Source organism: Semicossyphus pulcher, unplaced genomic scaffold (assembly GCF_022749685.1).
Source record: "Semicossyphus pulcher isolate SPU_LCO1_2020_fin unplaced genomic scaffold, fSemPul1.0.p SCAF_12, whole genome shotgun sequence".
Lineage (NCBI taxonomy): Eukaryota > Metazoa > Chordata > Actinopteri > Labriformes > Labridae > Semicossyphus > Semicossyphus pulcher.
In genome coordinates this window covers 25,145,323-25,157,500 of record NW_027211626.1, presented here as the reverse complement: position 1 = coordinate 25,157,500, position 12,178 = coordinate 25,145,323, and the positions used below count along the sequence as shown (strand labels likewise).

Here is a 12,178-nt window from a genome sequence, read left to right as displayed (position 1 = left end):
AGAGTGTGTGAAGCCTCTGACGCTCTGCTGTGTCACATCAAGTCCCTGAATCCTTCGATGTTATAAAACCAGAGAGCCGCTGAGTGTGTGGGAGAGACTTCAGAGCAGATTCACATCAGGTTAGAAGAAGCTGTGAACCACAGAGGAGCCATTGTCCCAGACAGGAAGAGCAAATCTAATTTAACCCCCCCCCCCCACCACCACCACCACCACCACCCAAATACCTCCAGACTAATTGGGTCTGAAATCAAACCCCACCCCCCTCGCTGGACCTCCATCGCTGCCGAGCTGAAACAGAGGGATGGTTTTAGAGGAGAGAGGGAGCAGGACGTCGGCGAGGAGAGTAAAGATTACAGCTTTATGTAAGACACAGTCACACCAAACAAAGTCATGACAACAGGACAATAAAGAGCTTACAGAAGCACTGCACTTTTAAACATATTTAATAGAGTCTATTGAAATCTAACCAGATCTGTCAGACATTGTTAATCTCTCTTACTGGGCCCGTGTATAATGTTAGATAATGTGAGCTAGTATCTAAAACCACAGACGTCCACACGTCAGCTCCTCCCGTGTCACTCCTGAAACATGAGCCTGTTTTAGTCCTCACCTTCCTCACATTAAAATGAAACTGTTAAGAATATGTTCCAGTCTGGACTTAAAGCCTCAGACATACATGTGAAAGGAACAAATTCCTGTCTGTAGATAATACAACCTTTTCTACCTTCTTATGATTAACGTTGTCATTTGACATTATCAGAAATATACCCAATTAATTTCTGCTGATGAGTTGAAACTATGAAGCTACTAGTAGCTTAGCGTAGCATAAATACCATAAACAGCTAGCCTAGCTCTGTCCAAATGTTCCCAGATGTACCCCTACCAGCACCAATAAGGCTGTCTGACTCTCATGGCATTCCTGTTCGCTACATCGCTTCACAACTAGGAGTATAGGCTGCTTTCACTCCTAAAGTCTGTCTGTTGATCCCAATCAAAGACCAAATTGTAACAGTGTTGCATTTTGCCTCCAGTTTGGTTTGTATTCACACGGCAGCTTTGACCAACGGACCAAATGTTTTCATGCGCAGGGAAACATTGGCGTTCACACCACCTAAACGAACCGCAGCGAGGGAACAAACGCTCCAGGGCTCGGTTCAATCGGACGAAACAAGGCTGCTGTGAACCCGCCCTAAATTACTGCTGTTGTTGGATCAACTCAGGTTTCCCAACCAACACACAATCTGACTGATAAATACTCCTGTAAATGACCAAGGTGCAGTTTTTACATGTTTTTATGGGGGTTAAATGATGGCGATAAAAGAGTTCCTCTCCCTGCTTTCTGGTCTGTGTGACTCTCAATGGGAGCGTCAGTGACTTAATGAACATCATGCTGTGTCGAAGAAGACTTGAAACTAGAGATTGAGACCATAAACTCATTAGGAACATGTTTACTGAGGGAATAAATCAGGAGAGGAGGAGGAGCATTTTCTCATAGACTTCTATAGAATCTCTCTGCTTTTACAACCAGTGGAGTCGCCCCCTGCTGGACGGTAGAGGGAATGGGATTTGTGTGCATCTGTTTCATTTCTGTGGTGTTGAGCTGCTTGTTGGCAGATTTCGTTCCCTTCAGACGGAGCTGACTAGCTTTTCTCTTCCGTTTCCAGTCTTTATGCTAAGCTAAGCTAACAGGTCTGAAATGGTTGCTTCGTGTTTATGAGTGGTACCACACGTCTTTTATAACTCGTGAAAAATGTCCCCCCTCCTTCAGCATCATGCTGAGGATGCACTGACCTCTCCTTCTCTGCTGACATGTGTCGTGTGTTCAGGCCGCTCTCAGTGAACCATTAGCCAGCAGCTAACTCGACTCACCTACTCTGCTTACTGTGAAGCTAACAAAGGCCTGTGCAGAGTATAGGCTGTGTCCTTTCCCCCACTTCACTCATTTACAGTGGATGACGCAGACGAATGAAGTGAGCGACCCGCTGAAGGACACTCATTAAACAGCTCGTCCTCTTTTAGCTCAACACTCACTCAGCCGTTAAACCTGGGGTGTGTTCCACTGTGCTCATCGCTGGACGAGGAAAATGGAGGAGCCTTTTTTATTTGAGCTGTGACCTTTGACCTCCAGTGAAAACACACAGACTCAGATGTTGTTTTTGCTCTCACTGTGTTTGAGTGAACTTCGGTGTGAGGAAGGAGACGGTAATGACGTGTTGGTGGTGTGAAATTAAGTCACATGTGCAGTAATGACTGGTGTCTGCAGGCTGTGTGTGTGTGTGTGCACGTGTGTGTGTCGTGATGTGTTTTGGAGATAAATTAGCGCAGTGTGTGTGCGGCTGACTCTCCCTCGTTGTGCTCCTCTGTGACTGTGAAACTCACTGATCAGACTCAGATCTGCTGTCAGCCTGAGGTGTGATCGTCATCACGATTGTTCACACTGAATCAGAGGAGGAAAACAAACTGATAAAATCTTTCTGTTATTTGTGCTCTCAGTCGTTTCAGACGTGCACGTCTTCACGAAGATGAGCTCGTCAGCTGTGGGACGTTAGAGGCAGAAATTTAAATGCCCTTTGTTGTAACGTTGCACTGTCCACTTTGCTGCTGTCACACTGTTCATGTCCCCGTTGTTGGACGAATAAAGGATTATCTTATCTGAATCCTTGAGCTCAATGTTTTTAACTCTTCAGCAGGGAGTGTTAAAATCCTTCCTGACTGCAGGTGTTGGGTGCTGATGGCTGAACTTTGATATCAGCTGATACAGATCTGAAACCTGTGCATTTTGACCTTTCCCAATGTCTACTACGTCTTCTGAACGGTTTGTTCTCATGGTGAATGTGAGTGAAAGGGGAGTGCCACCAACCGTTGTCGCTGGTTTTGTGACGTCACTACAGAGAAAAACACATCGATAAACATTTTCATATTGTTTTAATGATATGTATTGTCATACTGCCCTGCCCTACTCCAAACCTTTGCTTTTTATCTCACAGCTGTTCTTCAGCAGTGGCCGCGCTCCCTCACTCGTCCTCTGCAAAGTCCTGATGATATGTGAGCGTCTGGTCAGTCTGTAGACGTCCTGTCACGTTTGATTAAACCATAGGAGACACTAGCAGAGAGGACGTGTGGATGAGGAGGAGGAGGAGTAAAGCAGTCTTATCTCTTCTGTGTCTCTGAGGAAGATTTCCAAAGCTTAAGTAACCCTGAAGATGTCCTCAGGGCGGGTCTGTGCCAGAGTTGCATTATGGGAATTGTAGGATCCAGCATTTTAGGATCTTCACTGTGAGTAAAAGTCTGCTCCTGTCTCTCCCCCTGTGACTCGTCTCTTTAATGAAGCGACAGAGACAGGTAGGAGGTCTGCAGGCTCCCTGCTGAACGGCCTGCTGCGATGGTCTGACCTCTGACAGGGAGCTCAGGTTACGTGCTCTCAGTCTGTTAGGTTCATGCTAATGCTCAGCTTCCCTCTGTGCTCTCATTGTTCATGCTGAAGCTTCCTGTTGATGTTGTTGTTGCTGCTCTCCTGGTTCTCATCAGCCTCAGGAGGAAGTCTGGGCTGTAAACTGTGTGTTTTTATTTCACACCTCCCTTTCTCTCTCACACCTTCTCTTCCTGCAGACTCGGCTCCTCTGCAGCGTCTGCAGCTCACGGTCAGAACACACCCTCAGAGAGCGCGCTCAGAAAACACGCTCAGTGTGTGAGCAGGGAGAACCCCTGATCTTCTCTTTGTTGACAGATAATGTGAGCCAGACAAGACGTCTGTCTATCACATGCTGGAGTTCTTTTAGGTCACATACTCTGTAACATCAGAGCCCTTTTACAGAACATGAAGATGGCGTGTGGCGTTTTGTGTGTTGATGGGGCTGAACTAAACTCAGGTGTACCTGAGGGACCTGCACAGTGGTCCATCAGCTGATTACTCCCACCCCCCAGGTGGGACAGCTGGGGTTAAAGCAGGAAGGTGAAGGAGTGAGGGGGTCAGGCGGCTGAGCAGAGGAACGATCTCTGAAGAGTGTCGAGATTAGAGATGTTTCGGTCCTGAACGATTCGTTCAAAAAGAACGAATCTTTTCAGTGAACGGAATGATCCGTTCACTTTCAAGCATCAAAGTCGTTCCTTTCGTTCACTTGGCTCCCCACTTCTTCTTTTAGGAAACCAGACTGATTGATCTTAGCACGAGCCAATTGCGTTTCAGAGGAGGGCTGTTTGTATCACATCTAATGTATCAAATCACCATCATTGGTTAGGAGAACGACTGAACGTATCATCGTTCATGAACGAGTGACAGTGACTGAACGTATCGCTTGACCGAATGTCTCTCTCTCTCTCTCTCTCTCTCTCTCTCTCTCTCTCGTTCACTGAACGAAGCGACCTGATTAGGTGCATCTGTACATACAAGTCAATTCACAGACTCAGACTCTGATTAAATATATTACATCCTCAGGCCCTGTGAATATATAAGGAGCCTCATTCACCTCCGTTAAACTTTAAAAACAACATATCATAAAAACGGTGATGCAGACTCGCAGCGCTGAGAGGGAGAGAGCATCTGCACAGAGGGAGGGGGGGAGCGGGTCATCGTGGACTGAAGTGATGACGAGATATAAAAGTTTGATCATAAAGCCTGATCATCTACAGCTCTGTGTAAAATATATGTAGTACACAGCGGACTGCAGTCTCTGTTGACAGACAGATCTGAACACAGGTCCACGTTATTAAACGTCTGTGTTCTCCCCGCGCTGCGTTATAAACTATGATGAACTGATCGCACAATGAAGTTGTAGTCTTCGTATTTTATTTTATGTATTGTGTTTTGTACAGATATGGACGTATGTGTCTGAAATAAAGAAATAAAGTAAAGTACAATACTAGAAACGATATTACAACAGCTCAAAAATAAACTGACACAACAGCAAGATGAGATAACACATGAATGTTTATTTTTATATAAATATAATATTTTCTTTTTAATATAGTTGGGCCAAGTAACTGTTATTTTGTGATGATTGAACAAGAAGACCAGTAATGCAATGGGAGCCGTATTGTTCGTGAACGAGTGAGAGTGAGTTACGGGTAAACCGGAAATGTCACTGAACGACCTGGTGAACGAATGTAATGAACAAATCGTTCAGCTGAACGAGATCCGAAGATCCGGGTCACTGAAGTGAACGAGAGTTGACATCTCTAGTCGAGATGTTTTCTCTCATTTTGAAAGCCCGCCGAAACTCCCCCTCCCCCCTCCACCCCCGTCTGTGGGACATCTGACTCCCCCCAGCTGCAGAGGCTCAGTGAGGATTTACTGAACACTGAAGGCCTCTTCACTCTTTGGCTGCAGTTCATGTTAGTCTTGCTTCACTCTCTGCTTACTCTGAGTGATTGAAAATGTGTCAGTACAGAAATAATGACATATAAAGTGAGAGAGGGACTCGCGCTGTGGATGTTGGGTTGCATGGTGGAGTGTTATACTGAAGTTAATGGTCGTCCACTCAGGAACAAGAAAAGTTTTATTTTAAACCAAAAGGGTGTGACCGTTCAAATTCAAAGTTTAATCCAAAACTTAGAAGTGAAGATGAGAGGAGAAACATCTTCAACATCTTCGACCAGAACTTTTGGATGATCCAAATCCCTGTCGGGGCAGAGCGTGTACCTCTGCTTCCTTCTCCAACATTCAGCACTGATTGGGCACATTGTGTGCTGCACACTTTACTTGAGGCTTTTTTGGAAGTCACTTTTCTTTCTGTTGACGCCGTGTACCAGCCGGTCGCAAGATGTCGACCAGTTTAGAGACCTGAGAGAGATAAAGTAAAGAATGCAGCAGAGCTCTCTGAGTTCAAAGTGATGTAATAACCATGTTTAGGAGACACGTTGTCTTGTTATGAGTGTACCCGATGGTTTATATTAAAAACCTGCAGTGAATTAGCATGAAGCACGGACCGGGACGCAGCTCACTGCTCAGTAACTTTAAACTCTGATGTGATTAATGGCAGCGCTGCTCAGCAGAGACAGTGATGTGTGCATGGTGGAGGGCCTGTTACTGCTGCAGCTGATTTACACAGAAAGCTCTCTATAACAACAGGAACAACCAGAGCGTAAAATAATAAATATATTACAATAAACGATAGATAAACCAACCGAACATCTCAGGTCAGTTTATTATAAACTCTTCGGATGCTCAGAATGCTTCAACTGTTTCCACAAGCTGCACAGGCTTCACTTTTTCCCTCACAGTCCTGCCCTGCCCAGCTCAGATGTACTGAAGAGTGCCAGAGCATGCCAACACACACACACACACACACACACACACACTCACACTCACACACACACACACACACAGCCTCACCCCTCTCACACACACCCATTCATTCACCAACTGGCTCTGACATTGTCATTTGTACAGACGAGGTTGTTTGACATGAACTCACACTCTCTTCCAAGGCAAACATTACCTACTTAATCTCATGCCAGTACACACACACACACACACACACACACACACACACACGCCCGTTACAGTGTGTAAGACAATCCCCTTGAGAAACGAAGTATTTTGCGCCAAAGCTGGAGGAGGGAAATCACGTTAAGCGATGTGTGAAACCGCCGTAGAAAAGTAGATAAACTGAGAGCGGCTAAAGTTTCCTATTATGTCCCTTAATGTTCAGGGTGAGGGGGTCTGGGGGGGTTATAAAGGCTCGACATCAGAGGCAGGGCCGTCCCACAGAGAGGCGGCTTCTCGGTAAATAAAAGGAATTTGTCACTCAAGCTCCTAAACTCTTAAATCTCCTCTAACACGGTTCAATCAGCAGCTCCAGAGTTCACAGAGACGCTCCCTCGCACATTTCACGCCTCCTCTCTGAAGAGCAACAACAAGCTGGTTCCCAACCCTGACCCTGTGTGTGCGCATGCATGCGTGCGTGCGTGTGTGTTCTACTGTATATGTGCTGATGGGGGTCCGTATACCTCCACCCTCTCTTCCCATACTGGTAGTGTTTTGGCTGGTGGCTCTGAAAGCCTTTTGAAGTGTCTGCTGTTATCTGGGTGTCAGCTGTGGTGAGGATGGTCAAGGTGGGAGAACAACAACCACAGACACACAGACACACACACACACACACACACACACACACAGGTTGTGTTGCTGTGTGGACAACTGGAGTTGTAAATGAAGTCATACGTTGTGTTTTCCCTCCGTTTGATGTGTGTGTCCTCGCACTCACACTTCCTCCACCCTTACATTACAACACTGAGTCTGACAGGCCTCCGTGTGTGTGTGTGTGTGTGTGTGTGTGTGTGTGTGTGTGTGTGTGTGTGTGTGTGTGTGTGTGTGTGTGCGCGTGATTGTTAAAAGTACTTATTTAAGTTTCATATGAGGGATTACTGACAGTCAATACATGTAAAAAAAAAACAACATCCACATAAACATTTGCATATGCAGACAAGCCACTCATTAACACTTCCATGGAGGTCAGAAGGGAATTCTGGTATTTTTATTCATGGGCTCTTTTTTAAACATGTTTTGCGTGTTTTTTTTTGCCCCTGACAGATTCTTTCTGTAATGTTGTTACAGAGGAAGGTGATTTTTTTTAACCAGGAACAGACATTACATCGGCCTCCTCAAACACACCAGACTCCATTGACAAAAACAGTGATTTTACCTCACAGAACTCAGGAGTTTTATTAGCTACTGCTGCCTCAATCAGTATATTTTGTTTAATAGTGTTATAGTGTGACTTTGGTGATTTAAATAGTTAAGATTCAATACAACATTTGTGTATCGCTCAAACTATCTGATCAATGCAGCAGCAGAGCAGCAGCTCCTGTGTTCTATGATGCTAAATCGCTGTTTTTCTGAATGGAGTCTGGTGTGTTTGCAGAGAGCGATGTAACGTCTGTTTGTGGTTAAAAAAATCATCTTCCTCTGTAACAAAAAGGTCTATCTCTGCAGGGATCCTTTCTGTGATGTTGTCACACACTTAGAAGAACAATCATTCAGGCATGTGCTCTGATCAAACAGGCGTAAACTGGTGCAGAGTGCAGAATAGTTTGAATGACACACGCCCTGGTTGTGGTTGGTTTTATGAGTTATAGTCTTGTTTCCCGGAAGGCGTCCAAGCCCAGAGAAGGCACACTTTCACACACACTTCGTTTGGAACAATCTGTCAGCTCACCGTCCTTTAAACATCCACACACAGTTGCTCAGAAATCAGAATGTAACCTGTAATATTAATGCTGTATGTGATGATCTGAAGCCTGAACAGTTTTTCCACCTTGTTTTTGGAAACAGGCACGCACACACTTTTCCTGGAATACAACTGAACTTGACAAACAGTCTTCTGTTCAGCTGTGGATTTATTTAGAATAATTATCTCACTCTGAGCTTCAGTCACACTTTGGATTGAGTTACTTCGGAAACAGGAACTCGCCCATAGGAGGAAGGGTTTCTCCTTTCATGCCAGCACTTCACACAGCTGGGCTGGCTCTGTCATGTACATCCACACCTGTAGAAACCCAGTTAGACACCTGCGTACACTGTATGACTAGGACAGTAGGCCCTGTTAGTCCTACTGTAAGTAATGTGTTTAATAAGTGGAGATTTACAGATCATTCTATTCTTTTGTAGTTTTTACAAAATATTATAGACTCAGTTTCTGTAAGGTAAAACTATCAGCTAACTTAGCTTGCTAGCTTACTAGCTAGCTGACAAAACGAACATTAGCTTACTTTAGATTGTCAAGAGGAAATAAACAGATATGCAGCAGCTCTTCTTCGGTCTTCTCCTGGTCATACTGTTAAGTATGACCAGAGGAAACTGTAGTAAGTTTTGTCTAAAACTTTTATCTTTTATTAAACATTTAAACTCGGTAACCTTCAGCTAACTTAGCTTGCTAGCTTACTAGCTAGCTGACAAAAATAACATTATCTAGCTTTAGATTGAAAAGAGGATGTAGATACTGACAAACTCTTGTTCATGCGTGACCTGGTTAAACTTTAAAGTGCTATTTGGAGAAAAACACATCACGACATTCTGAAGAAGGTTTTGTATTATTATAACTTTTGGCTAGCTTGCTGGCAAATCAAACGATACACAAAAACTGCTCATTTACAATACTAAATTATTTTTAGGGGATTCGTTTTTATTTTATATTTACAGAATGTCAGGTGTAACTCTCATCTAATTTAGCTTACTGAGAAAACTAAGCATAGCTTGCTGATTTATGACTCGTTTAGAGATGAAGGCATTTCAGTCACACTCTCTAAAATTGTTTAATTTTAAAAGTTAGCTCCCAAGAAGCGAGAAGAACTCATGAGGCACTTTTTATACCAGCTCAGATATTTCACTAAACGCTGGTGTGACTCAGTCCTGCACGCTGCACGTGGCTCTCTGAAAACACCACCTTTAAGTGTTTGGTCTGCATTGTGTCCCTGACCTCTTACCTCATTATGAGTCTGAGCCAACCTTAAGTCCGGGGTCAGAGGTCATGTGGTCACTCCAGAGTTCAGCCTCAGAGTAAAGGTGAAACAGCCATGAGTTCAAACGCTGCTCAGCTCACACAGTCACCTCTACCATGAGCTCTGTGATGGCAGCTGTGTGGGTATAAGGGTCAGGAGACACAAACACCTGACAGAGAGGATTATGGGTCTTTGGAAATGGTTGTTTATTGTTCGTTCATATTCTGTTCTGCTCTCTATAGGTCGTTAATGTGAAGTTTACTCTGTGTGCTCTCCTCCGTCCTCAGGTGTGTCAGGTATGTCCGTGTGTCCTCCTGCAGCCTTGGACCTGGGCGTGGGTCTCCTCTGTCGGCTGTTTGAGCTGTGGGGGAAGGTACCAGCGGGGGTCCTCGCTCTGACAGAGTGGCTGCTTGGAGAGGAAGAGGGCGATGAAGAGGCAGAGGAAGCTTCCAGTCTGGTGAGAATGTGCCTTTAGTTCTCTCTGTGAGCTCGGAGGAGACAGACAGACAGACTGCGGCACTGTTAGCTGTCAAATACAAGAGCATCACAGACAGTACAAGCAGAACGTGAGAGAGATTAATGAGATTGGTCCACTTGGTAGCATCACACTAAAACTTCAGAGGATACTGTGATCGATGCTAGTTGGTAGCTAGCTGCTACAGCTGTTAGCTTCCACATGAAGCTTTTTTTGGTCTCATCAGCAGGAGGCATCTTTCAAAGAAATAAAGAGGTGTGTTGTAAACCTGCTATACGCGAGCTTCCTACAAACAGACTACATGAGCTGTTGACAGGAGAACATAGAGGAGCATTTAGAGGCTATAGAGCCCCCACAAATAATCCTGATGTAGCTTCACACCCCGTAACTTGATCTCCATTTTTGCTTGTGCCAGGATGACGAGGACTTCCTGTTTGAGAAGGGGGATCTGAACCTGTGGGCAGAGCCGGTGCAGTGGGTGAAGCTGCTTCACAGACACCTGAGCTCCCTCATCCTGACCTTCAAGCAGACCAAGGACTGTGATATCACAGAATCAGACCAGGTCCGCCAAATCCACACACTGATGACTCAGGCCGGGGCCAAGGCCCTGAGCTCCCAGCAGGCCCTGGACTCCCTCCCTGCTCTGCCCCAGTTCTCCTGTGGCATGGAGCACGCCCGGCTGCTGCTGCAGCACCAGAGGGCCAGCCTGGTTCTGGACCTGCTGCAGAGGCTGCAGTAAAAGAGATCGAGGTGTTGGCTCCACCAGTTTTTGAAGCCTGGTCCATGTTTTTACATACTTTGGGTCTAAATGACCAAAAGGTATACGAAGTTTTGTAATTGCTCCAGTAGGTTGCTTAGAAATCTGTCCATTAAAAGTTGTTTCCACTGACAGGCTCAGATTATTATTCTAAGTGTGTGACAACATTACAGAAAGGATCCCTACAGAGATAGACTTTTTTGTTACAGAGGAAGATGATTTGTTAGTTGCTTGTTAGTTTGTTTGTGTTGCTGTTTGATTTGAGTGTTTTAAAAAGTTAGTTCAGATCTACACAACATTTGTGTAACACACAAAAACACAACCTTTAAATAGAGGCAGCAGCAGCGTCTGTGTTCTGTGAGGTAAAATCGCTGTTTTTATGAATGGAGTCTGGTGTGTTTGCAGAGAGCGATGTTACGAAGACAATCATCTTCCTCTGTAACAAAAAGGTCTATCTCTGTAGGGATCCTTTCTGTAATGTTGTCACACACTTAGAATAACAATCTGAGCCTGTCCGTGGAAACAACAAGAACTTTTAGTGGACGACCTTTGACCCATCAAGGGTTATGTTGTAGCCATTACAGCGTGTTTCACTGCTGCAGGATGAACACATCTACTGGAGACATTCACACACTGTTTCATCTATTGACCAAAAATATGTTAAAATATGACCCAGGTTTAAAAATTGTAGAATTTCCTTTTCAAGTCTTAATATTTCAGTAAGGGAAACGTTAATGGAAAACTTGAATGAATAAGACGACAGACCGGCTTTGTGGTCGAGTCTTTCTATCCTCACATGAAGGGAAAGAGGAAACAACGGGATGTTTTTAACTCTTTACTCGTCTGTTTGTTTTACAAATGTTGTCCTCATTGATTACATAATGTGTTTTTAATTGGAATTATTACTGTTCCTCTGTGTCTTTTTCATTAAAAATTCCAATGTTCTGTTTCTGCTAAAAAGTCGTGAAGTTTAAGTGTCTCTTGTTTTGATGATGATAATGCTAATATTAACTGTGAATGACTGTCAAAGCCTCTCAGCTGGCACATTTCCCCACACAAACACTCGGTGCTCTGTTCTCTTATCAGTCTGAATGTGTCACACGACAAACTGTAGCAGCGTCTGTACTGAGGCTAGGCTCGTTCTGCTTCCTGAACGTCTCGCAGGGATTTAAAGTCTGAACAAAACAACTCAGCGCCCAAAGCTTCAAGTCGGACTTCAATGGAGCGATTGTGTAGCGAGACGAGCTTTATGACCGCCGCATTGTGAAAGCAAGTGTTTCTCTGACACGTCACCAGAGTGGTGTTTCAGTGTGAGCTCTGAGTCCTACTGTATGTTTATACGAGGTGTGATTTTCCTCTGATATTTAATTTACTGCACGATTCTTCCCATCGGACTCTGTTTTTATGCTTCCCTCTACTTTTCCTGCTTATGTAATTAGGAGGACGGCACAATGGACTACTGTCCTCCTCTGTGTGTGTGTGTGTGTGTGTAGCCATGTTCCCTGTTACAG

General features: G+C 44.6%; 1 protein-coding gene across 1 annotated transcript in view; it reads left to right on the top strand.

Moving 5' to 3' along the window:
* Positions 1 to 10,785, top strand: part of thada (THADA armadillo repeat containing) — a 110,235-nt gene extending 99,450 nt beyond the window's left edge. Inside the window, exons 37-38 of the mRNA XM_069658655.1 lie at positions 9,723 to 9,892; positions 10,326 to 10,785. Coding sequence (XP_069514756.1) covers positions 9,723 to 9,892; positions 10,326 to 10,649 — 494 coding nt within the window. The 3' untranslated portion in view covers positions 10,650 to 10,785. The remainder of the gene's footprint in view (positions 1 to 9,722; positions 9,893 to 10,325) is intronic.
* Positions 10,786 to 12,178: the final 1,393 nt, after the last annotated feature.